General features: G+C 55.6%; 1 protein-coding gene across 12 annotated transcripts in view; it reads left to right on the top strand.

Annotated features, from left to right (window-relative positions):
- The window catches only part of DYSF (dysferlin), a 220,569-nt gene that overhangs the window by 96,364 nt on the left and 97,815 nt on the right, over nucleotides 1-26,390 (top strand). For all 12 annotated transcript variants that reach the window (XM_077766310.1, XM_077766308.1, XM_077766305.1 and 9 more), the window contains 11 exons: nucleotides 846-1,023; nucleotides 1,584-1,708; nucleotides 3,546-3,652; nucleotides 8,572-8,764; nucleotides 10,798-10,953; nucleotides 14,785-14,916; nucleotides 15,004-15,170; nucleotides 16,480-16,594; nucleotides 16,863-16,968; nucleotides 17,238-17,380; nucleotides 19,156-19,329. In XM_077766310.1, the coding sequence (XP_077622436.1) occupies nucleotides 846-1,023; nucleotides 1,584-1,708; nucleotides 3,546-3,652; nucleotides 8,572-8,764; nucleotides 10,798-10,953; nucleotides 14,785-14,916; nucleotides 15,004-15,170; nucleotides 16,480-16,594; nucleotides 16,863-16,968; nucleotides 17,238-17,380; nucleotides 19,156-19,329 (1,596 nt within the window). The remainder of the gene's footprint in view (nucleotides 1-845; nucleotides 1,024-1,583; nucleotides 1,709-3,545; nucleotides 3,653-8,571; nucleotides 8,765-10,797; nucleotides 10,954-14,784; nucleotides 14,917-15,003; nucleotides 15,171-16,479; nucleotides 16,595-16,862; nucleotides 16,969-17,237; nucleotides 17,381-19,155; nucleotides 19,330-26,390) is intronic.

Here is a 26,390-nt window from a genome sequence, read left to right as displayed (position 1 = left end):
ATCTCCATTTTACAGATGAGGAAACTGAGGCTCGAATGTATCAGAGCAGCAAGCGGTAGAGCCAAGCCTTGTGTCAGGAGACAGCTGTATGGGGTCTGCATGGTGGTTTAAGCTTTCAGATTCTGTAGTCAGCAAGCGCTGATCCTTCTGTATGACAGCACAGAGCCCCATGCAGAGCTCAGTCTCATGAACCCTGAGGTCATGACCTGAGCAGAAACCAGGAGTCGGATGCTCAACCAACTGCGCCACTCGGGGCGCCACTCTATTTACATTATTCAAAAGCCCAGTTGTGTAACCATTGTCTCTCTGCCTTCCGTGAAGGGGATTGCAAAGTTGTCTTGAGCTGTGTGATCAAGTGCCTGCCATGTCCTCAGCCCTGTGCCTGATGCCCACAGGGGACATTCATCCCAAACACATGGCGGCTTGTGTAAAATGCAGAGCTGGATGGTGTGGTGGAGACCCTGAGTGGCATGGGCTGGGAGCTCTGCACAGAGGCATGGTGGTTTAGGGCCCTTGGCCCCTTTTGAGTGGCGGATGCAGGAGACCAGGCACCCCCAGGGTGGCGGTGCTGCTGCTGCCGGTTTGGATTAAGGAGAAGCATGACCTTGGAGGATCAGACCTTATTAGAGGAACGTGGCCAAACACACAGGCCTGGAATGAGTTTGCTCCGTTAGTAACCAAATCTGGGCACTGTTGCTTAGCTGGACCATTCACCACCCATCTGTCCAGCCAGGATTTATTGGGCGCCAGTCATGGCCAGGGCCTGCCAGACTCGTGACCCCTCCTCACTCCAGTGTCTTCCTTCCTGCTCCTCATGACCTTTCGGCTGCCCTTCCTGTTCCCAGAAGTACCTCCGGAGGCGCAAGTATTCCCTCTTTGCTGCCTTCTACTCGGCCTCCATGCTCCAGGATGTTGACGATGCCATCCAGTTTGAGGTCAGCATCGGGAACTACGGTAACAAGTTCGACACGACCTGCCTGCCACTGGCCTCCACCACCCAGTACAGCCGGGCGGTCTTTGACGGTGAGGCCAAAGGCTGTGCGCCTGGCTGGGGCCCAGACCACAGAGCAGGGCTGGACCCTCAATCCTGCTTCTCACGGAAAGCTGCTGGAGGCCCACCCCAAGGCCCTGACCCAGGCAAACCTATTTGGGGTGACCCCCTGCTTGGTCCCCCTGTGTTAGCCCCCACTCCCTGTTCACCTCCCGATGGGTCTCTGCTGCCGAGGCCACAAGTGGGGCTCCTGAAACCGGCTGTGATCGGCACTGATCCTGACCTAAGACAATAGTCGATTCCATGCTGGCTTGGCGTAGAGGTTTTGGAGAGTGTGGGTTTCCCAGGGTCCTTCTAACAACCCCTCTGTTGGGATGAGTTAAAGAGCCCTGGTGAGAGCAGCCGCTGTTTGTTCCACACGCGAAGGGGGCTCAGGCACCTTGTTTGGACCCTGGGGAGTACGGACCGTGCATGTGTGTCCAAGGGAGTTCCTAGGGGGAAGGAGCAGGTGCCTGAATCTGTCCCACCTTCGGGCCCTTTCCCACCCACCCTGTGCTCCTGGCTCAGTACCAGGCCCTTCGCCTCTTTCCAGGGTGCCACTACTACTACTTGCCCTGGGGCAACGTGAAGCCCGTGGTGGTGCTGTCATCCTACTGGGAGGACATCAGCCACAGAGTTGAGGCTCGGAACCAGCTGCTCAGGGTCGCCGACCGGCTGGTGAGTAGAAACTGCCTCACGCCTGCACACACCTTGTGCACGCCCCTTACCCCTACGGGGGGCCTGTGGACCAGAGAGAGGGAGTGAGAGTGACCTGGGGAGCCCAGGCTGAGGTAGGAGACCGTGCAGAGAAGGAGCTGAGTGGAAGCAAGCTGGAGCAGCAGGATGGAGCCTCGCACCCATCCATCCATCCATCCATCCATTCATTCACCAGCTGCCTTTGACTCTTACCACACGCAGGGGTTTGTGCTGGAGGCTTGCAGCCACGGGTAGACTTGAACAAGAAGGCCTTCAGGAGCCAGTTTAGTGAAGGCAAGCACAGGTTCACCCTACACCTCTCATCCAGAGGTTCCAAACGGAAGTGCAGGTGACACTCCAGGAGAACCACAGGGAAGGATGGGGGCTCAGAGGAGGGGGAGGGCCAAGGAGCGTTAGGAGGGCATTGCAGAGGCCGTGAGGCGATGGGAGGCAGGGGCCCTGTTAGGCTGCCATTGCGGTGGACGAGGCGCTGGGCAGGAGGGACCTCGGGAACACAGCTGCAGGACTTGGGCTAGAAAGACTTGGTGGCTGAGGACTTGGAAAGGCAGAGAGAAGCAGAGGGTACGAGGTCAGGTGGTGAGCCCTGCTTTGGACGTGACCACAGGGCCCTCTGGGGGGTTTCCCTGTGGGTGCTGAGAGTGGAGGGCCTGGCATTTGGCCAGAGTGGAGGAGAACAAAGTGCACACAGGTGTAGAGGCCAAGGGCGTGCAGCTGTGATCCTGGTGGTGGCCCCAGGCTGTTTCTGTGTGTGCACGGAGGCTCATCCACAAGGAGTGTGGCCCATGGGAACCTCGGGGAGGCAGGGGCAGCCACGCTGCTGGAGCAGGCCAGGAGCAGTGGGGTGGGCGGAGGGGGTCGCAGAGGCTTGGGCATGTCTGTGGGTGCAGAAGTGAGCACAGTGAGCAGGATGGGGGAGGGCTAGGGGGTTGGGGCCTTGGCGGGACAGGGAGGGGATACAGGCCTATGTGAAGGCATGGTGGCCGGACTTCTCGAGACTGGCAGCTCTTGGGGAAGGAGGAGACTAGTCAGCACCCAGGTTCTGGAGGGCTTGGTGTCCGTGTTCTGCAGGTCCAGACTCCTTGGGGCTCAGCCGTTCTCCCACAAGACGCTCCCTGAGGGTCCTGACTGGGCGTCCTTCCCGAGGCCTGTCCTCAGAATGGCATGTGCTCAGGGAGGCTGACAGGTGGGGAGGGGACCTGAGAGGACTGAGGGGCGAGCCCTCTACCTGACAGGTATCCTGTGAGGGCTCTCTGCCTCGCAGCTTGGGGCTGAGGCCCATGGAGATAGCTGCAGAGGAGCCCCGGGAGGAGACGGATGTGACCAGGGAGGGACGGGGCTGTGAGTTTGGAGAGGGAACTCCCTGCTCTTGGAGGTTGTCTGTTCCTGAAGGAAGGGCAGGATGATTGGAAGGATGCGCCCTTTCGGGTGGGGACTGGTGTGGGCTCAGCAGGTCCTTACCTGTGAGATGTCAGACCGGCTCGAGGGGGCCCCGTGAGGAGTGGAATGGGCGGAGTCCTGTGGGAGCCTGCACACGGCACTCAAGTCCTGCAGCCAGGCCTGCGGTTGGGGTCCCAGGCTTGGGAGTTTGGATCTGTTTGGTGTGGGGAGCCCAGGAAGGTTCTTGAGGCGAGACAGATTAGTTTTTTGGGTCTGGGCTCTGCCTTCTCTGCTCTACCTATTCTCTCCTTCAGTTCAGGGTGACGGATTCAGATGTCAGTGACGGGGCCTGGGGGTTGGGGATCTGGTGTGTACCTTCTGCCCTAAGTGATGGTCCCAAGTTTGCCTGCCGGTTCCGCAGGAAGCTGGCCTGGAGCAAGTCCACTTGGCCCTGAAGGCGCAGTGCAGCAGTGAGGACCTGGGCTCCCTGTTGGCTCAGCTGATGGATGAGCTCATCTCAGACTGCAGGTAGGTGGTGCCTGGCACCCACGTGCCCTCCCCTCCTGGCTCAGCCAGGCCCTCGCCCTAGGAGTGCTCGTGTGTGGCAGTGAGTGGCGGCACGTCTCCCCAGCCGCGCTTGGCCAGCAGTCCAGCCCGTGCTGAGTCCAAAGGTGGTGGAGCCAGCGCGGGGAGTTGAAAAGGTGACATTTAGAGCAGGTCATAAATCTCCCTGCAGCAGCGGCAGCTGCGGGCCTGGCGCGGCCCAGCTCACCTGAATGGGGACCATTGTGTCTCTGATCCCCGACCTTCTAGTTCCCTGATGGAATCTCCAGGAGGAGCTGGCTGGTGGGGGTGACAGTGCCCCTCCTCCCCAAGGCCACATCGGGGACCCCGTTTTCTATTTAGCCTTCTATTAACACGGCTGCTTGTCAGCTTCAGGAAAAGAGGGCTCTGGGGGTGATGGAAAGCGGGGGTGCTCAGAGGCCCAGCCAAAGGGGAGCATCTCAGCCTCCCCTCCACTGCTGGGTGATTTGGGGCTCACCACCCACCTTCTCTGAGCCTCGGTTTCTTCCTCTTCAACCACATATTAAGAAGAACTGCTTCTAATAGCATGTAAGCAAAATGCTTGGTCTTTCAGGAAGTATTTGATAAATGGGAGCTATAATTACCATTAAGAAAAAATGTCAGAAGATCTAGCTTCTTGTCCCTTTAACCAGCATTGTAGCTTTGGGCGCTTCATTTCTCTGGACCTCAGTTTTCTCAGCTGTTAAATGGGCTTAATGATACACAGTTGTTTTTCTACTTTCTGTGGAGTTAAGTGTAAATGTATGAAACTGTATTCTATTCTCCTCTCAATCTTATCATTTCCTCCCCCTCGTGCTGAATGTCTGAGAAGTGCCTTCACACTCAGAAATTGATAACCGTGGCTGCCTGACACAGTGCCCTCTCATTCTCTGTATCCTGGTTGGGAAGCACGTCTTTAGCAAACAAAACATTACCCCAAAGAAACTCCCCTGCCCCTCAGTGGTAGAATTCCAGGCAGATCATTCACACATTCTCCAAATCTTTCTGAAGGCTGGTGGGCTCCGTGCCAGACACCTAAAGCATATTGACAAGGCTGCAGCTTCAGCCCCTCTCGAGGTGACAAAGGCAAAAGTGAGCAAGTGAAGCAGCGTTATGTTGGGGAGTTGGAGGCGTGTGCTGGAGGAGCTCAGAGCAGGTGCATCAAGCTCAAGTTGAATTCAGAGAAGCTTCCTGGAGTAGGGGATGCCCCCGATGTGAACTCTGAAGGAAGAGTAGGAGCCAGCTTTTGGAGAGAGAACTGTCCAGGCAAGGGTGCAGAAGTCTAAAATGCCCGCTTCCTCCCGGGGTTGGCAGGGGAAGATGAAGGCCAAATGGGACACACAGGCCTCAGGGGTCCGCCAAGGTGAGCTCAGCTCTGGGAGGCTTTGGGTGGGGCCACAGGGGTCCTTGTGGTTCAGATGCTCTCCCTGGCTGCAGTGTAAGGCAGGGGGGTTGGTGGGGTGGTAAGCGGACATTGGATGAAGGTGTCACCCAAGCCATGGCATGGGGAGGGATGGGGGCCGAGAGAGGCACAGGGCAGTGTGCACTCCTGAGGAGGTATCATAATGACAGTGGCCTCATAGTGAACCCTTTCTGTGCTAGGATTCACACCTCTAGCAAGTGACTGGGTCTGGTTGGATGTGGGGGCTCAAGGAACGTCCAGAATAATCCCCCAGCTCTGGCCAGAGCAGTTGGGTGGACATAGGGCTATTCTCAGAGGGGATCGGTGGGAGAAGAGCAGCTTTAGAGGAAGATGAGGACCCGAGGACTGGCCGTGTTGGGTGGGAAGTACCTGAGGACATCTGTGGTCTGGAAGTTGGGGGACAGAGTGAGGCTGGAGGGGCACATGGGGCGGGCGCAGTCAGCACAGGGAGGGGCTTGGAGCCTGACAGCCTGGGTGTGGCGGGCAGGCCAGGGCTATGGGCTCTACTCGCAGCACTGCTCCTGACTGACTCATGGGTCGTGTGGACCTTGGGAGGTCTCAGGTGCCTGAAACATTGGAGATGAATGGGACCAGAGTCCTGGGCTGCCCTCGCTGCCCCTCTCAGGACTCTAGTCTCACATTTCTGCCAAAGCCTGGTCCCCTTAGAGTCCCTCTCCTGGGGATAGAGGGTCCTGGGGGCCCCCTGGGGGCATTGAGTTAGAGGATCAGGAGTTGGGGGGAAGGTTCCCATCTTCTTGGAATGCACAAATGGCTTTCCAGGGAGGAATAGTGAGCGTCGGGACAGATTCTTTCAGGCACCACTTGAGGTCACCAATAGCCCCAGGACAGCAGCAAGAGTGCTGCCTTCGCCTCTGGCTCCGTGCTGACAAGCGCTGGGGCCCCAAGCCAGTGCACTAGCGCTGACCACTAGCTGCTCACATTCCTTCAGCCAGCCTCGTCCCGCCTCCGAAATCAGTGTCCTTGGTTTCACATCCCCCTTTTCCCGGGTAGCCCGTCTGCCCCTGCGAGTGGTGCCTCCTCTGTTCTTCCAGGCCAGCCTTCTCCTCGGGTCCCTAGACCTGCGGACCCATCTGCCTGCTACACATCTCTGCCTGAATGTTCTGCCGGCACATCCAGTTCATTCTCAGGAGTCTTCCTAAAACTCTGCCGCGCCACCTTGGCTGCGTGGCCCCCGCTGCCTTCAGAAAAAGTCCTAGCTCTCATCCTGGCAGAGGGGCCTCTCTGTCCCACCCCCCCTCTGCCTCATGCGCACCAGAAGTCCTACCCTCCGGCCCTTTGGAGCCTCTCACCACCCCGCGTGTGCTCCCTCCTGCCCCTGAGCCTTCGTCTTGTGCACGTGCTGTTCTTTCGGCCAGAACGCCATCTGGCCCTTGGCCTGACGAGATTCCTCCAGGAAGTACTTCTGCCTCTGCGGCTGCTCAGTGGGGATCTAGCCTGTTGGCCTCTCTGTTCTGGGTGATCCCTGCAGGCAGGCCGGGGTTCCCCCCACAACCCCCTGCCCTGAGACAGGACTAACTCATGAGGAATGGAATGAATGATCCCTGGACCAGTTCATCTTTCAGGCCAGACACTGTCCTTCCCAGATGGCTATTCTTGATAAGGACACGCATTCACTGCAGGGGGCAGCAGCGACTTTGAGTGTCCAGCTCTGCTCTCAGCCTGCACCGAACCCTGCCCTGGGCCTACCTACTATTCCCGAGTCAGCCAGGTTTGGCAGGGCAACAGCCCCCGTTTGGGGTCGGGGGCACAATAGCATCTGACCTCCGTTTTCCAGTCTCCCTTTCCTTCGGTACCCTCTGTCTTGGGCTTTCCTGGGGTGGGAAAGGGCCAAGACATCTTGCTGGTGGCAGTCATGGTCCTGGCTGTTTCTGGGGGGGTTTGGCCGGACTGGTGGCCTCTATGAAAATCTCCCTTTGGTGGCAGTCCCTCCCGGCTCCCCACCTAGCCTGGGAGCATAAATCAGCCTGGTTGGCTCAGCTCTCCATATCCAACTCCAGATCTGCCTGCCCCCACCCTCAGGCCCACTCAGGCCTCCTTCCCAGGCAGGCCCCAGCCCAGGACTCTGGCCCAGGCCCCCCTTTACCCACCGGCATGCCCCTCCACCCTGAGTGAGTGGGCTGGGGATGGAGGCCGCCCCTCTCCTGGCCTGGGGCAGCCCCATCCGCGGCACCCTCGGGGCAGTAAATATTATATTACTACAGGGTGTGCAGTACGTGACCTGAGACAGGCCCCGGGGCTTAAGTTTCCCCGAGATGGAGTTTGCGTACTGCTCCCCCCACCCTAAAAATTCAATTAAAAAAAATAACAGGAAAAATGTAGTGCGCCGAGGGCCTGCCAGAGTGGTGTATCTGGCGGCGGCGGTGCCGCTGCGCTCCGGCGGTAATTGGTTCTGCATAGCTCGGGGAAATTGGCAGAAAAATAAATCAGCCGGGAGCCGGAGTCGAGACACTGCGGGGAGGGGAGTGTGAGGTGGGGGGGCTGCAAGTGGTGGGGGCAGGACTGGTGGAGCGGGTTTGACTGATGTCCTGCTTGGGAGTCAAGGGCTCAGTGGGGGTGGGGCAGGGGTGGAGCGGCCTCCACACCCCCAGGCAGGGATAATCCAGAGGGCTCCTGCCTGGTGAGGGAGAGCGCAGACATCCCCGCCCCACCTTCCCTGCATGACCCTTGTGTGTGTATGGACTGGCCCTGGAGGCTTAGTATGGTGAGGAAGGGCCATGTGAAGAAAGACTTCTAGGGAGCCCAGAGGGATGGGGAGGGTCAGAGTTCTTTGCCTCCAAATAGGATTGAGTTTAAACCCAACCCCCATTTGGGGCCTAGGGTTGTATTTCTGGGGCTGTATGTACCCCGCACCTCCTCTCCAAAGGCTTCTGGGAGGGGTGTCGTGGGGCTGCCCCAGGTCACACATCTGTATTGCTGGCTGCCGGCCTCCCCACAGTGTCTGTCTGCAGTGGCTTGTCAGGGGTCCATAAATTTCCCTCCTGAAGAACGTGTGCATACAACAGAATGGATTCATTTCAGCCAAGGGCAACTTAGCACTCCAGCCCCTGCTCTGGGAGGATGCAGGGCACGGAGGGACCTGCTGGGCCCTCTGAGGGCTTGCAGTCATTTGGGCAGAGGCGACACACATGCAAAAGAGCTCCTAAGTTCCAAACAGGCTGCTCCAGAATAAAGAGCTGAAGGACTTCAGAGCAAGAGGCACACAGACCAGTGTAGTGAGGGAAGGCTTCCTGGAGGAGGTGAGGATGGAGCAGGTCACACGGAGATGACTGTGCCTGTGGGTCAGGCTGGGGAAGGCACCCAGGGCACATGGAGTACCCAACAGGCAGGTGGAGGGTGTAGGGCCTATTTGGGGGAGGCGTCTGTGTGCATGTGTGTGTACAGCACGTGTACTTGGACCTGGCCGACTGCTGGGTTCATCTCATCTGTCTGTCCCTTACAGCCAGCCCCTAGGCGACGTCCAAGAGATACCCTCTGCCACCCACCTGGACCAGTACCTGTACAGGCTGCGCAGCCGTCACCTAGGCCAGATCGCTGAGGCGGCCTTGGCACTGAAACTTGGCCACAGCGAGCTCCCTGCTGCCCTGGAGCAGGCGGAAGACTGGCTGCTACGTCTCCGGGCCCTGGCGGAGGAGGTAGTCAACCCTGGAGGGTTTCTTCCTCTTCCCTGAGAACATCAGAACGGGGAGGGACATGGGGACTTGTCTGGAGTGTGATCCAGCTCTGGCTGCGTGAGCTTGGACAGGTGACTCAATGTTTCTAATCCTCAGTGCCCCCATTTGCAGCAGCAGGAGATCCTGGGTGTTATGGGGCCTAGCTCAGAGCCCAGTGTGTAGTTCTGTTCACTAGGTGCCCCCAAATGTGCTCAGTAAATGTCACCCAAGTATGTCAGAGACAGAGCTGGGTCCGGGATGCCTGGCTCCAGGTTCAGTGCTGGGGTCTGCTTCCCTGGGGACCTGCCAACTAGCACCTGTCTGCACCTGGCCTTGAACCTGCCTCTCTCTCTGGTGGCCCTGCATTTCCTGCTATCCTGAGTGCCTCTGAGCCCCAGGCCTGAGGAGGCTGCTTTGCAGTAGCTCTGAAGTCGGTTATATTGAATCAGAGAGTAGTGGCTGCAGTTTGTCCCCACCTGCATACCACCCCCTTCCCCACCCCAGGTCCAGTGTGCCCACCCAGTTCCCAGGGCAAGCCAGCATTCTCCAAATTTGTCCAGAACTAGGACAAAGTTCTGCTCATATGTCATGGGCAGAGCAGCTGTTGCCCACTCCGACCAGAGGTGTGTGGTCCCCCCTATGGAGGAGGGTGGGGATGATGAGGAAGGATCTCCCCAGAAGGAATGTGGCAAAGGGCAGGGCCTGAGAGGGACTTCTGGAGAGGCGAGTTGTGGAAGGGGAGAGGGGGGTCCAGGAGGTAGGAGGCTGCTCAGAGCAGCCCAAAAAGTTGGTCCCTGAGAGTGAGCCTTGGACTCGTTCCTGAGCTGTGGCCCCCTACCTAGGGGAACACTGTATTGCCCAGCCACAGGCTGACCCTATGCAGTGGCCACGAACCAATCTGACAAAGGCTGCCTTCCATCATCTTGGCCCAGATTGACCCTGGAACTCTCAGCACAGATTGTGATATGGCTGGGAGGGGTTAAGGTCAAGTGCGTGCTATTGACTGCAAGGGAACCCAGAGAGGGTCTTTCTCAAATTTGAGTGTGCATCAGAGTCCCCTGAAGGGCTTGTTTAAAACAGGTTGCAAACCCCATCTGATCCTGCATGTCTCGTGTGGAGCCTGAGAATTTGCATTTCTAGCAAGTTCCCAGGAGCGAATGCAGCTGCTGCTGTCTGGGCACCACACTGGAAGAGTGGTTAGGAACCACTATTTGGAGTCAGAGGAACCTGGGTAGCTCCTACCCTCTCTGAGCTTGGATTTCCTCACCTGGCGAATAGGGCTGCCTGTCCTTGCTGTAGGGTGTAGTGCAGTCGGGAAGTGCCCAGTGAGGCTCCAGGAGCATCAGCTGTCAGTGGTGGCCCTTGTTAGAGACCCAGGGCCACCTCACTGAGCCACTTTGCTCACCAACTTTGGAAGCAGATGGGCTATGCCCAATGGCTCTCACTCAGGGCCTTGCAGTTTTGTTCTGGGCCAGTCACCATTTTCAGAATCCAGTGTCACTATGCCCAGAAAAGGACCAGACCCCACAAGTCCCTGCTATTAGAGAGAGGAGGTTGGGAGTGTCCTCTGGGAAGGAGGAAGGGGGAAATCTATGGATTCGCTGCTACTCTCAGGGGTGAGGACGAAGGATAGCATCTTAAGTGTGATGTCCTGTCTCAGGTCAAATCAAATCCTCCAATCTCTGTCCCCGCCAAGAAGCATCCATCTACCCAGGGGAGGGAGGTCCAAGAACATAAGCTCTGGGCTCCATGCAGGAGTATCTCTTCGCAGAAAATGTGGACTCAGCTCAGTGAATTTTTGGCAGGCTCCTGATGTGAGCGGAGGCAGCCTCATGCCCTGTCCTTGGGGGCTCGTAGCTGCTGAAGACAGAGGTGCCCAGCCAGCCCTGGGAGGTCAAGGGGGCCCTTGAGAGTGGGCGGTGGGAGAGCCAGGAGCTGGGAGGAGAGGCTTGGGTGTCTCGTGGTGGGCTGCGAGGCGTGGGCCTTCCCCACCCAGACCGCCATCCTCTCTCCAGCCCCAGAACAGCCTGCCGGACATCATCATCTGGATGCTGCAGGGAGACAAGCGAGTGGCGTACCAGCGGGTGCCCGCCCATGAGGTCCTCTTCTCCCGGCGGGGCGCCAGCTACTGTGGCAAGAATTGTGGGAAGCTACAGACGATATTTCTGAAAGTAGGTTCTTTTTTCTCAAGCTGTGATCGTATTTTCTCCCAGGTTGTCCCCTTCCTGTTCCGTGTCCCCTCTTGTTCTCCATCTAACCAAAAACCTTTAGGCTTGACCCTCAGCAGGGGCCAAGGGCTTTGTGAAAAACCATTTCCCTTCTCTCTCCCCTGCTAAGTCTTTAGACTCCACACACCTGGTCTAGAAAGTTGGCAGGTGAGAGCTGGAATCCAGGGGCGCTGGGAATGAATGAGGCAGGGTCTGTGCCCCTCTGCCCCCCGGCTTTCTGGGAGGGGCTGACTCCCGAGGCTGTTCTCCATCTCCCCAACCAGGTCTCTAGTAGAGGGGTTCGGCTCTCAGCCCTCATCCTGGCCTATAAGAGCGTTGGCACAGACCTCCATGCCCTGCCCTAGTGCTTTGACTACAGCTGGGATCATGCTCAGATTCAAGTTCTTCCCTGTGGGAAGGCTGGTGTCTGGGCACCGAGTGTACCTAAGGCTCTGGCCCCTCAGGGGGCTGGGGGCAAGTAATCCAGTACCCTTCATGTCCTGCCCGCACCTCTCCTCCCCTTCTTCCTCCTCCAACCCCCATCCTCGCTCCCTGTCTATCTTCTTGACTGGCCAGCCTTGGGTTAGGTCACAGGGATGTGAGCAGGTACCTGAGGTCCCCTACCCTCCTCTCTGGATTAATGTGGGAATAGAGAGCCAAGGCCACTTTGCTTGGAGTATACTGTGACCTGGTGGCCAGGACACAATTCAGGGGAATCCCTTCCTGTGCTGTGACTTGCCTGGGTCTGAGAAGAGAGTCCCTGTTAGGAGGGCTGCCACTAAAGCTGTCCTGCCGGAGGAGGAGTGGCTCTGGAAGGCAGGCCTGCCCCTTGCCACTCACCGCTCACTCCAGATGGTTCTGTAGACATTATAAGCCATCTGGCCTTCTTCCCAACCTGGCCCATCTGCCCCAGGCCCTTGCTCTCAGCCTTCCGTCCCCCACCCCTCCTTCCATCCACACCAGGACCAGCACCTTCCTCTCCTCTTCCAACAAAGTCCTTGTTGGCTAGCCTTAGCCTCAAGCCTCTCAGTGGCTGTTGCTCCAGCCATTCACATATTGGCTAGTCATTCTTGTCACTCCCTGGGGTGGGTAGAGAGGACAGGTTTCAATGGCACAGTGTATGTGGACAGGTTACAGGGTTGGCTGGAATCCTACGTCGCCTAACGTCTCTGAACTGCTGGCCGTCTTCTCCCCTGTAAAATGAACACAAGGCTGCCCACTTCATAGGTTTCCAGGATTGAATTAGGTGACACAGGTCATGGGTCTTGCTGGAACGAGGTGATCAAAGAGGGTCATTTTCTCCCCACTTGTCTCCTCTTTATCCCCCTGAGGAGCTCCCTTGCTCCCAGGGGAGAAGAGCCTCCACCAGCATGACCGGAGGCTGACATAAAGGCAGAGATGAGCAGATACTTGGACTTGGGGTCATGGGGGAGGCCAGCTTTGCTTAGAGAGAGAGTGGGGAGGTGTCAGGCAGTGGGCTGCCCCCTCTCACCTGCATACATGCCAGCTGGGGCATGTTCCCCATACAGTCCTAACCTCCTAGCATCTTGCTCTTTCTCCTTCCCAAGCCAGCTCCTCGCCTCGCAGGGCAGAAGGGAAAGGAAGTCAAGGAGCTGCCGCGTCGGCGTGGGGTTAACCGGGAAAGGCTGTCTGGCTAGAGTGCAGGTGGGGATGTACTTGAATAGGATGAGTTTCAGGCTCTGACCTCTCGGCCCTGCAGCCTNAAGAGATATAGAATTGTTTCTCTCAGTCTTCCCCACTGAGTTTACGAGCCCCGCCAGTAGCTCCTGAGCAAGCTCTACAAAAATGTTGGCAGCAAGCAGAGACCAAGAAAACATTGGTGTTTCTTAACTTAAACCAAAGTTGGAAAAAATGAGCACCAGTAGAGAGGGAGAGGAGCCCCAAACTAGACATTTCTTTATTTGCTGTTGCTATTTTGGGTCCGGCAGGCTGGCCCCGTCTGGGGGAGGGCAGGGGAGAGACTGGGGGTGGAGGGGGAAGGGAGGGTCAGGCATTCCTGCCATCTCCCTGGGGCTCGTGGTTTGGAGGGAAAAAGGCCACTAACCACCCCAGGGAGGGGACAGCTGAAGCCAGCAGTCATGGGAGGTTTCCAGGGGGTGACATGTGGGGTCAGGGCCTCCTCCAGGCTTTACCATGGATGAACCAAAAGCAGGGAGGCCGGGTGAAGGGTGAGGCCATCACTGTCTTGGCATGTCCTGCACCCCTTTCTGACCCCTTACCTGGCCTGGGCTCCCCCTCCTGGGGTCTAGGCCTCCTCTGCCTGTTGGGGACCTCTTACCTCGGCCCCGTTTTCCTCCTCTGAACCCATCAAAACTCCCTTCTCCTCTCATTCAGCCCCCACCCCCACTGCAGAGGAGGAAGTACCCCTCCAGGCTCCTGCTCACGAAACCTAGGTACTTAATGTGCCTCGTCCTATAAGAGACGGGGTGTTGTTCTAAGAGTGAACTTCTGTTCCTCAGGCCGTATCTGACCATTGATTTCAGTCAAACAGTGAAGTGGTTGCGGAGAATAAATGTTTCATGTTGGGTTGTTGTGGTTATTCCATTTTGGCAGAGCTTCTGAAAGTTTCAGGATAATAAGCAATTGAAGACCAGTGATGAGTGGTTAACATGCTGATAAGCGCTTGAAAGGACAGGGCTATCAGATGATACGCTAACATCGAGCCAAAACAAAATGAACAAAAACACAACCCTGTGTCTCAAACAAACTGAAAATTAAGGAGGAAGCTTTAACTTCCCCTTCCAGACCTGGATCATTGTTATCTCCTTTAGACATATGTTCTGGAACTGCACTGTCCAATATGGTGGCCATAAGGGGCTATTTACATTTTTAAAAAAAAATTTTAATGTTTTATTTATTTCTGAGAAAGAGAGCATGAGCAGGGGAGGGTCAGAGAGAGAGGGAGACACAGAATCTGAAGCAGGCTCCAGGCTCTGAGCTGTCAGCACAGAGCCCAACGCGGGGCTCGAACCCACAAACCATGAGATCATGACCTGAGCCGAAGTCGGACGCTCAACCAACTGAGCCACCCAGGTGCCCCTATTTACATTTAAGTTAATTAAAATGAAATAAAACTAAAAACTTAGTTCCTTGGTCACACCAGCTACGTTTCAAGTGTTCAGTTGCCATGGAAGCTGTGCTACCAGATTGGACCATGTGGATAGAAACCATTTTCATTACAACAGAAATGTTCCATGTTCCATTGGGCAGTGTTATTCTAGAAGAAACAGAAATGGTATGTGGTGGGAGGGGAGATTGGGGGACCCTAGTCTAGGCGTGACTCATCTTGTCAGAGAGCGCCTAGGTGTGGATGATGTAGTCTTCTTTGGAGAGGAGGAATATTGGTGGGTGGGGAGAAACCTTAATTATACATTCCCGGGGTGCCTGGGTGGCTCAGTCGGTCGAGTGTCCGACTTCGGCTCAGGTCATGATCTCGCAGTCTGTGGGTTCCAGCCCCATGTCGGGCTCTGTACTGACAGCTCAGAGCCTGGAGCCTGTTTTGGATTCTGTGTCTCCCTCTGTCTTTGCCCCTCCCCTTGCTCGTGCTCTGTTTCTGTCTCAAAAATAAATAAACATTAAAATTAAAAAAAAAATTTATATATTCCCTTTCCGTGAAATTCTGGTAAGTCCTCCAAGAGGACATATATCTAGTGGGTGTCAGGATAATAGGTCCAGTCCTGGAGGATTTCCCCCACCCACCCACCGCTCCTGTCTCAGTTGGGACATCCTGATCCTAAAGGGAATGATGGGTTTCTGTCCTTCTCTGGTACCTAGTATCCAATGGAGGGGGTGCCTGGAGCCCGGATGCCAGTGCAGATACGGGTGAAGCTCTGGTTTGGGCTTTCTGTGGATGAGAAGGAGTTCAACCAGTTTGCTGAGGGAAAGCTGTCCGTCTTTGCTGAAACTGTGAGTGCTGCTGGCCTGGCCTGTCTGCCCCCCTCCTCCCAAGTTGTGCTGGTCCCCACTCGCTTCTCTTTACTGCTTACTCTCCAGTATGAGAACCAGACCAAATTGGCCCTGGTTGGGAACTGGGGCACAACAGGCCTCACTTACCCCAAGTTTTCTGATGTCACGGGAAAGATCAAGCTACCCAAAGATAGCTTCCGCCCCTCGACCGGCTGGACCTGGGCTGGAGACTGGTTTGTGTGTCCGGAGAAGACGTGAGTCATGGGCAGGGAGGCTGGGGGACCCCCATCTGCCCTGGTCCTTTCTCTGAAAGGCTACAGTCCTATGAATTGCTCTACTTGTTCCTATTGCCCCTATGCTCATGGGGACTTCCACTTGAACCCTTCTGGGGCCAGGGGCTGGCTAGGTGCCATTCTTTTCTGGAAGGGCTCTAACAATTGGAAAGTCCTTTATTATTTATTATTATTATTTTAATGTTTGTTTATTTATTTATTTATTTTTAAATGTTTTATTTATTTCTGAGAGAGAGAGAGAGAGAGGCAGCGTGAGCAGGGGAGGGTCAGAGAGACAGGGAGATACAGAATCTGAAATAGACTACAGGCTGTGAGCTGGCAGTCAACACAGAGCCCGATGTGGGGCTCGAACCCGCGAACCGTGAGATCATGACCTAAGCGAAAGTCGGACGCTTAACCGACTGAGCCACCCAGGCGCCCCAATGTTTATTTATTTTGAGAGAGAGAGCGAGTGAGCCGGGGTAGGGGCAGAGAGGGAGACACAGAATCCAAAGCAGGCTCCAGGCTGAGCTGTCAGCATAGAGCCCTACACAGGGGCTCAAACTCACAAATTGTGAGATCATGACCCAAGCTGAAGTCTGAGGCTTAACTGACTGAGCTACCCAGGTGCTCCAAGGAAGTCCTTTATTATTAAACTAAAGTTGGCCTCCATTTGAATTTGCATCTGTTGGTTGCAACCTTCTTATCCAAGAGGCCACAGCCTGTTTCTTCCTCTCCATGTCAACCCTTCCCATGCCTGAGGCCCCTCCTTCTCTCTTAAGTGCCTCTCAGAACAAGGCTGGCTACCTGCATCACTGTCCCTTATCTCTTTCTCCTCTGTCTTTTCCTGTTTGATTGATGTTCAACAACTGGATTTCCTTTGTTTTCTTTTTTTTTTTACTTTTAAGAAATTGAAGTATAATATATATTATCTCAAGCATGCAAATCTTAAGCGTACAGCTTGATGGCATTTTCCATTTCAACAACTATCTATCTGTTGAGTTTCAACTACTCACCAGGCTTTTGATGTCTTCAGCCCTCTTTCTCTTTTCTATGTCTTTCTTTTTCCTTATCTTGGTGGTGGCGTATTCTTCTGTCTGTGAGTGTCTTTAGGTGTCCCTGCATCCCCTTTTGCTCTCTCCCCTTGACCCTCTGTCCCTCCTTTCCCTCTTCTCTTTACCCTCTTGTTGTTGGTGGTGTGAGGCTGGGAAGGTTGGCCAAGGCCTTGAGGTCCTCTGCTGGAGGTGGTGGGTGGGTGAGGAGGTTCTGAGCCCTCCCTCCCTCACTTCAGCCTGCTCCATGACATTGATGCGGGCCACCTGAGTTTCGTGGAGGAGGTGTTTGAGAACCAGACCCGGCTTCCTGGAGGCCAGTGGATCTACATGAGTGACAACTATACGGATGTGGTAAGTGGGTGCTTGAGTGGCAGGTGCGATTTTCTTTCCTGGGGTCCTGGACATTTGAGCCTGTAGCTCAGAGAAGATGGGACATTTTCTTCCCTGTTCCCGAGTTCTCCCCTTCATGCTCTGGTTTCCAGAGAAGCAGTGTGAGAACCAGTGGGGGTTGGACGCTGATCTGGAGTGGCACCTGGGGCTTCGAGGATGTATGTTGTCAAGTTGCATCTTTTCTGCTTCCCTGTTAACACCTGTATCTTCTCACACTTGCCTGTCCTAGAATGGGGAGAAAGTGCTTCCCAAGGATGACATTGAGTGCCCCCTGGGCTGGAAGTGGGAAGATGAAGAGTGGTCCACGGACCTCAATCGGGCCGTTGACGAGCAAGGTGGGCAGCACGTGGGGCCCGGTGAGACCCATCCCAGCAAATTCAAGGGTGTGCTGGTGCGACAGCTGAGTGTTGGGCCTTTTGCCCTGGGAAACTGGCCTTCAATGAGCTGCTTTATCCACGAGACTTTGTGGATCAGCCTGTACTTGTAGCTATAAATTAAGAGTCAGTGGTCACTCATGAGCCTGTGAGTGTGCCCCTACGGGAGAGATAGCCTCCGGAGAGATGGGGAATGGCCGGGCAATGACTGGCAGGTGCCCTTCCCCTAGGCTGGGAGTACAGTATCCCCATCCCCCCGGATCGGAAGCCAAAGCACTGGGTTCCTGCTGAGAAGATGTACTACACGCATCGTCGGCGACGCTGGGTCCGCCTGCGCAGGAGGGACCTCAGCCAGATGGAGGCGCTGAAGAGGGTGAGCCCAGTAGGTGGTGGGTGGGGGTGAAGCCCTGGCTGGGGGAGGCCAGCTGGGCACAGGAGCACACCTGTGTGCACAGACACAAGTGTGTGTGCTCGGGACACGTATAAGGCACTTGAGCTCCCTCGAGATGCTCACAGATCACACCAGCCACATGCACAGCACGCACACAGATCTTACCATGCATGTCCAGCTGCTCATAGACAGAGAACACCCAAATGCCCATGACTATGCAAGGAGATGCACTTGGAATTGCACACAGACCGGGAAGGTACAAAGACATACCCAGACTCTGGCTGTGGCTCGGTGTCCTAGAGGCAGAGTCTGAGCACAGGCTTGGCTGCAGGTAGTTTATTGAAGCAGTGCTCTCAGGAGTGCTGGGAGCACAGATGTTGGGTTAGATCAAGTCAGTTTTGGCCTGAGCTGTGGCTTGGGGAGGAGTGCACCTTGGAGCAGCAGAGAATCATTCTCACCTGGAGGCAAGGGGACTGGAGTTTATGTCCTCTTAGCTGTGTCATCGGCTGGGGGTTGCTGGAGGTGGCCTGAGGCACGTACTCTCCCCACGGGGCTTGTTTCCTTCAGCATGGGCAGCACCCTGGAGAAGGGGACTGCCGGAGCTGGCAGGTGGGGAGGTATGTACTGTGTGAGTGGGCCGGCTGGTAGAGTGACCTTGGTGGGCGCCCTCAGCATTTACCAGAGGCCGTGTACACGGTGCAAGCACCCATGCCCACAGGCATGCCCGGGTACCCACAGGACAGAGGTGTAGCGTGGGCACATACAAGTGCACACAGCGCACGCGCCTGCTCCTGGAGTCCCGCGGCTGCTCAGGTCCTGCACAGCCTCAGTGCCCGCCTTCCCCGGGGTCTCTTGCTCTGTGTTCTTCCTTCCCAAGCACACCGCTGAACTTTGGCCTAAAAACCAGGCCTCCCCCAGTCCAAAAGTAGCCTTTGGCATCACCCACATTTCTTCCTTTCTCATTGAGCACAGAGAATCTTGACAAGGATGTCCCTGGGTCCAGGGAGAAGGAAGGTTTTGAGGCAACAAACCATTTCTGTTGCCATGAATCAGACAGACTCGACTCTCCCTGTAGGGGCACCCAGGGGACAGAGGGGAACCATGTCAGGCAGCGTGGCTCGCCCGGTTCAGCTGCCCTCTAGGACCGGCATTTGTTGCTTAGTTCATGGCCTGAGCCTGAGGGACATCTAAGGACAGTGTCAGGTCACCAGTTGAATAAGAAGGGACTTCCAGGGCTCCCTCCAGGTCTGGGAAAGGGTCCCCTCAAGGAAATGCAGAGTGGGGTTCCCTCCACAGCTGACCTAGGCCTAGCCTCAGGAAGAAAGAGCCTGGGGCCAGGAAACAGATCTTCACTTACCCACTCCTATTTTTATAAGCTGGGAGGTGAAGAAGAAAAAGGAAATGACAAGAAAACCTTGGATCCATGAAATCCACTCATAATCCGAGTAAACAAACAAACCCAAAGCCAAGTGTTTTCAGCACTGCTTTAGCCGACCTTCCCTTTCTGGCTCCTCGGGTCCTCACAGCCCAGGCTGTGAGGCTCCTGATTTTCTGACCTGGGCTCCTGTCATTGCAGAAGCCTCTCAGAGCCCCCCTCCTCCAGGTGGCCTTCCCAGGTTTTCCCACCCGAGGGTGCTGGTGTGGAGCCAGTGGGGAATCGTGGAGGGCAGGCCAGAGAGGCACAGCAGGAGCCCAACTCAAGGACTCCCTGCAAGCCACCCAGCAGTGCCTGAGTCTGCCTGTTCTCCCCCACGCAGCACAGGCAGGCGGAGGCGGAGGGCGAGGGCTGGGAGTACGCCTCGCTCTTTGGCTGGAAGTTCCACTTGGAGTACCGCAAGACGGACGCCTTCCGCCGCCGCCGCTGGCGCCGCCGCATGGAGCCCCTGGAGAAGACGGGGCCTGCGGCCGTGTTCGCCCTCGAGGGCACTCTGGTAGGTGGTCTCTGGGCCCATGGTGGGTCAGCGCGGTGCACCTGCTCTCTGAGGGCTGTTCAGGGCTGAAGAAGGAGCGTGTGGGATAGGACTCCAGATGCAGCACCAGCTGGTCACCTTGGCTTCAGTTCCCTTGGGGTTTCCTGTGGGGAAAGTGGGGTGGCAGTCTGGAGGCGCTCCTGAAATAAAATGGCTCCCTTCTTGGTGCTGGGAGACCCACTGCTTCTTTGTGTAGTCAGGTTGGGAGCAGGCAGAGAGGTCTCGGTCTGACCTGTGACTGGAGCTGAGGGACCTGGCTCTTCTTTTTAAAATTTTTAAATGTATTTATTTATTTTTGAGAGAGAGAGAGTAAGCAAGCGAGCGAGCAAGGGAAGGGCCAAGAGAGAGGGAGACAGAATCCCAAGCAGGCTCCGTACGGTCAGCACAGAGCCCAATGCGGGGCCCCAAACGCACGAGCCGTGAGATCATGACGTGAGACATGAGATCAAGAACTGGACACTTAACTGACCGAGCCATCCACATGTCCCCTGGCTCTTCCTGAAGAGGCCGGCTGCTGCAGGGTGGGTCTGGGAGGCTTTGGCCTCACCCCAGGGAGTAGCCCGAGAGGTCTAATAATCCCTGAATGTCCTTGATTGGACAGAAGGCATCTCATGGCATCCCTGGGAATTCTGGGGGAGAGATATACCTCAGAAACTGAATCTTCAGGCTGGCTGTCCTGCCTTAGAGCACACTCTCTGGAGCCAAATTGGGGCAGCTAGGGTTACCCAGGGTCTGGCTGATGTGTTCCCCCAAAAGATAAGCAGGCCCTTCCTGGCTGGCCTGAGGAGTACCGTTCTCTGCTCTGCTTCGGCCTGGGGATTCCTGGAGATGGGAGGAGATGTCAGCCCGAGACCCTTTCTCTGAAATCCAGCCAGGACTGCCCATCCCCCTGGGCCTTTGGGCGGTGACTTAGGGAGCAGGGCCCATCAGCTTCTATAGTGGATGGGATCCGAGCATGTCTGTGCACACCAGCTGTGTGTGTGTGTGTGTGTGTGTGTGTGTGTGTGTGCACGTGCGCACATACATGAGGATTTGGTCTGCGTGAGGAGCAGTGGGTTGCCCTGAGCCAGGGAGTACAGGGGACAGGCCCAGGATCTGGTGGGATGGATACAGCGAAGGGAGGTGACGTTGGCTACAGCCCTCTCAGGCCTTGATGGTGGGCCAGGTCCCGTGGTGGCAGTGTGAGAGAGGAAACCCTCTGGGGGCCGGATAATGCCAGATGTCTGATGATGTTTTGGGGCCGAGTGGTGGGAGGCTGAAAGGAGACAGCAGAGCTCTGGGCTGCTGGGCTCGTGCTCTGGCTGGGTGGGAGGTAACTGCTGCCCCAGCTGGAGCAGCCACACCTGGAGGGCTCGTGGGGCAGGCCTGGTGTCTGTCGACTCCCTTTGTCCCATCGGAAAGGGCCTGTCTTGGGCACAGGGCAGGGCCTGGGGGTGGTCTTGTGGCTCCAGCGGAGAGGTGAGAGGGTAAAGGCCTCTGTGGTAGAACTGAGTCAGGGCCAGGTCTGAGAAGGCTGGGCAGGCACCCTAAGGCAAACAGAAACTCAATCAAATGGGCTAAAAAGAGAAAAGGAGTTGAAGGGCTCAGATTGATGGAAGAGCCCCAGAAGGTAAACAGGCATTAAACCTGGCAGGACTCTGTTTCTGACGTGCTCCTCCATCTTGGCCTCATTCTCTCACTGCCGCATTCTGTGTGGCAACAAAGATGGCGCGCACGAAAAAGACTGCCATCAACTTGACAGCCAGTGAAGTCCTGGTAGATAAAGTAGCCCAGCCTGCCTGGCATCCTGTTTTCCTCACAGCTGGAGGTCCCAGAGAGGAGGGTGCTATTTTCTCCATAATGCTGTGACAGTCTTGTGTGTGACTGACTAGCTCTCTTGGTCATGTGCCCATGCCAGCCTGAAGGTGTGGAATGGATGTTCTGATTGGCCATCTTCGGTCATGCCCCTTTTCTGTAGTTGACAGCACCATCAGGATAGGGAGAAGAGGGGCGCCTGGGTGGCTTAGTCGGTTAAGCGTCCGACTTTCGCTTAGGTCATGATCTCGCGGTTTGTGGGTTCGAGCCCCGCGTCGGGCTCTGTGCTGACTGCCAGCTCGGAGCCTGGAGCCTGTTTCACAGTCTGTGTCTCCCTCTCTCTCTGACCCTCCCCTGCTCATGCTGTCTCTCTCTCTCTCCTAGAAATAAATAAAAATATTAAAAAAAAAAAAAAGGATAGGGAGAAGAGTATCTAGAAAGGAAAAAAAAAACCCAAACAGTGCTGAGCAAAGAGCTATTGATGATGGCCACAGGACTCTGTTCAGTGAGCAGTAGGGAACCAGTGTGGGTGGTTAAGCAGAGAATTGCTCTTGTCAGAGCTGGGCTTCAGGGCCATTAATCAAGTAGTCACGGAGGATGGTTGGGGTGGAAGGGCAGAGACCATCAGGGGTCTTGGTTTGTGACCTGGGATGAGGTGACCATCTCAGGTGGGAGCTAGGGGCAGGAGTAGAGGGAAGTTCAGTGACAGAGTTTGGAGAGGGTCAGATGGGCCCAGAGTCTCCGCTGGGCACATGCTAGGGCCTCTCCCATTGCCGGGTCATGGGGCGGGCGGGGTGGGCCTGGGGCTGCGATGAGTTCATGGTTGGCCCCGGCAAGTCTGACACACATGGTTAAGTGCTGTGTGAAGAAGGCGGATCAGGCAGCGCTTGCCAGGCCGCCCAGGGCAGGGAGGCCAGGGCCGTGGGAGAGAGGATGCAAGGCCAGAGGTAGCCAGAGACACATGGACGGAAGTGTGGATGGGTTCTGGGGCTGGCCAGGATCTGGGGGAAGACGATGAACTAGGCTGGGGCCCCACTGCCAAGCTTTCATGGCTCGGTGACTAGGACGATGAAGGGGGGTGCTTCCCAGAAACAGAGAGACCAATCTGTTTATTCTTCATGTGGGAGAAAATGTCGCAAGGGATCATTGAAATCAAACGTCAAGGCAACAGACACGGGGAGGTGGTTGGTTGTGAAGCAGATGTGACTCGCCTGTGATACGGAGAAGAAACCAACATAGTGAAGCCCTCTGAGTCCTGGGGGAACTTGGCTGACATGGAGAGCCAGAGGCAGACAGTGTTTGGAGAGGCTCGATCCCACAAACCTGGAGTTGGAGGACACAGCCTTGGAAAGTCTTTAAGTGTGGCCAGCATTTGGACAGGGCCACAGGCCCATTTGACAGTAACTGTCTGGACCATTCTGTACTTCAGTGAATCAAACCTCCATCAGCACCAACACACACACACACACACACACACACACACACACACACTCTCTCTCTCTCTCTCTCTCTCTCTCTCAGCTCCAGCGCCACTTTTATGTGCCCCTGCCCCTGAACCTGCTCTCTTTCGTCCTGGGACATACTGATGCCCCAGCAAGGCACAGGGACTAAAGTCCACCCTGCATCATAGGACCAGGTGGCAGGGATCTCTGGGTGCCAGGACCCGGCTACTTGCCTGGGGGTTGGTCTTACCCACTGGTCACTGATGTCTGCTGATTCACCAGGTGGGAGCATGGTGGGATAGGTGAGGTTTCTCAGGGGAGCAGGTTTGGTTTGGATTCTGCCCCCTCTGCTTCCTAGCTGTGGATACGTCATTTATCCCTTTAGCGATTCTGTTACCTCACCCGTGAAAGTCACCACATCCTAGAGGCATCGTAAGGAATAACTACATGATACTTCTTTAGTGCTTCTCAGCCTTAGTCAACATAGGAGCAATATGGTGGCTTTGTTGCACATTCTGGATTCCATGTCTGGGTGAACCTGAGAGTCTACATTTCTAAGAGGACTCCAGGTGATGCCAGTGCTGCTGGTCCAAGGACCATCTCTGACTGAGAGGGCTGCGAAGTACATCATGCCTGAGGAAAATGAGGAGGGTGGTCACGTTGCCCCCCTTCCCTACTTGGATGCCTTTCTTTTTTTCTTAATGTTTATTTTTGAATTTATTTATTTTGAGAGAGAGAGAGAGAGCAAGCAAGCAAGGGAGGGGCAGAGAAAGAAAGAGAGGGAGAGAGAGAATCCCAGGCAGGCTCTGTGCTACCAGTGCAGAGCCTGACTCAGGGTTCCACGTGGGGCTTGAATTCATGAATCATGAGATCATGATCTGAGCCAAAATCAAGAGTTGGATGCTAACCTGACTAAGCCACCCAGGTGTCCCCTTAGGTGCCTTTCTGAGAGAGGCAGAGTGTATCCATTATGTGGGGAAGGCATGGCCAGGGTCCTAGAGAGGGAAGCAGGGGATAATGATGTGTTCTCCTCGCTCCTTGGTGGGAGCAAAGTGATCTTTACTTCTTAATGATGCCCTGATCTGATGGTGGAGGCCTGGCCCACGGGGAAGTCTTGTCTGACAAGAGACGCACTCCCATGTGAGTACAAATCAACCCAATAGGATCTGCATCTTTGAGGTGCTGGAGGGCAGAATAAGAGTCATTCCAGAATGGTGGGGTCTAATGAGGGAGGCTTCTTAGAGAAGGACTTTGGGAGGTGGACCTTGAAGGAGTCCAGGGAAGGGCTGTGGGTGGTGGACTTCCTGGTAATCTGACATTTCTGGCTGTCCAGGCCCAAGGACCAGGCCTGTGGCGCCCCCTTGCCTCCTACCGTCCCTCTCCTGGCCCACAGGTCCACCAGCAGGCTGAGCCTTGCCTGCCAGTTTCCCTCCTGAAGACATCTTGCTGGAAGGCAGGCCCTGTCTGCTCATTAGCACGGGCAGCCTTTCCCTGAAACCTTCTGCCGGGGCCAAGCCTGGCTCCTTCCATGGAGCGGGAGGCCCTGGCTCCATCTGCTAATCGTCTGCTGTCTCCATCCCGAGCATTATTTTATTTTCGTATTATTCTTTTTCCAGCTAATATCCTGGCATTCCCAAAGACACCGGTTTCATAATCTTCCTGGCGTTCCCAGGGAGCTGGGAAGCAGAGCACAAAGCTGCTATTATAGCGCGTTCCATCCATCCTCCCTCTCCTCGCCCCACACCCCTTGCTGCCGCCACCGCCGGCTCCCACCCAGGCACCCCTTCCCGACGCCACCAGCCTCTCTGGGAACTCTGGTGACGGCTGCTGGGGTGAGCTCACGGAATCCTTCCTGTCTCCCTTGCCCTGGGCCTGCCCTCCATGTGCAAGGATTTTTCCAGAGCCCTGCCTCTGTGCTTGGCCCCAAGCACTCAGAAGGGTTTTCTGAAATGCCTGAGCCTGGGCAGGAGGGAAGGAGACGGGGACTCGGCAACGTGTGCTCACAGTCTTAGAGATTTTTAGAGCTAGAAGGAACTTTCACGTTTGAAAGGTGCTCTCCACCTGGCTTTGGCTCCCTTTGAAACCGGATGCATAGTTGTGGGTGTGTGGGATCTGTGTGTGCACACACAATATGTATGCAATGCGCCTGTGTGATATGTATGTACACGTATGTGTGAATGTGTGCACATGTGTGTGATGTGCATGTATGTGCAGTGTGCACATTGGTGTCTGTGGTATGCAAATTCTGACATAAGGCCCACAGTTTTCTCCAGTTCTCAAAAGAATTTAGGACCCCAAAGAGGATAAGAATTACTAAAATCAGTTTTACACTGTGCCAAAGATCAGGCTGAACTCTTTATATGCACTGTCTCATTTTATCCTCACAGTGACCCCAGAAGACTGGATTCTATTATTATACCCATTTTACAGTTGGGGAGACTGAGGTTCCAGAACTGCACTGTCTAATACAGTAGCCACTAGCCACATGTGCATATTTAAATTTACGTTTAAAGTAATTAAGATAAGACAATTTATTTCCCCTGTCACACCAACCACATTTCAAGTGCTCAGTAGCCCCACCTGGCTCATGGCTACCATTTTGGACAGTGTGGCTCTAGAACAGTTTCATTGCTGCAGAAAGTTCTATTGGACAGTGCTGTTCTAGAGCAACTCTGAGAGCCCCTCATATTACTCCAGAAAAAACAGACCTGAGAAGGGGTTTGCCTAGTGGCCTGGCGTGAGTCAATTCTAGAACCATGGCCAGACAACAGGCTCTTCTGTCCTCTCTCCCCAAGTTCATATCTCCATTCCTTAATAGGCATAATGTGCTCCTCCTAGAGAGGGCCCTTGAGTGGGGTCCTAGGGAGGGTCCTGGGCAGCCGGCTAGAGCCCTTGGCTGTGGTGTAGCCATGTGGCTTGGCTTCCCTGGAGCAGTTGGAGAGGAGGTAGCACCACTACCCTCAGCCTGGGAAGCCCCTAGTTGGTTGTCAGAAGCTGAGTCTTAACGGAGAGGCTCTACGGAGACAGGCATTCCAAGACCAAGCCTAGGGGCAGAGGAGAGCAGCTGGGAGTTGGAAGTGCTGGGAGGGGGGTCAGGGAGAGGCGGGTGCCAGAGAGGAGCAGTGTGGGATTTGAGCTGGCTGAGAAGGAGGTCAGATGCGAGTGGGGAGGGAGGGGCTGTCTCTGCACCTGGGTGAGGCTGTGCTGCATTCAGAGAGTGCAGGCGGGTTCCCAGGGCTGGTACTCTGACCAGGGGCAGCATCTGGGAGGTGAGAGGGCTTGGCCTCATTAAGTCTTCCAAATCCCCGATGGTCTGCACAGCGGGGGAAGGCGGCTGCAAGATTCCCTGGGTTCTGTGTTTTGAATATGCTAACCGAGCACCTGTTCTCTACCTGGCTTTGTGCTAGCAGGAGCTATCTGAGGCTGGCCGGTGGCTCCAGCCCCTTCTGCTGGCCCCCCCACAGGAGGACCATTTGGGTAATTCCTTTAAACGTGTGGACCCCTGCATTGGTCTCACTCCAGATTTGGATGCTGAAGTCTAAAGGGCCCATTTGTGTGTCGGGGTATCCGAGACAAAACGCCAGCACACAGGCATGCATGGGTGCTGAGGGGGTGTGTGTCACAGCCAGGCGGATGTGTTGGGTGCCCCATGCGTGTCATGGTACATGCACTGGGGTCTGTATCCACAATTGCTAGGGTGACCTTATAATTTATTGTCTACACCATGTGTAATCATGCTGGGACACAGGCATAAGCGAGGGCCATCCCAGACACACTGGAATCTGG

This window comes from Crocuta crocuta, unplaced genomic scaffold, assembly GCF_008692635.1.
Source record: "Crocuta crocuta isolate KB4526 unplaced genomic scaffold, BGI_CrCroc_1.0 scaffold113, whole genome shotgun sequence".
NCBI lineage: Eukaryota > Metazoa > Chordata > Mammalia > Carnivora > Hyaenidae > Crocuta > Crocuta crocuta.
This window is presented reverse-complemented; position numbering and strand designations above follow the sequence as displayed.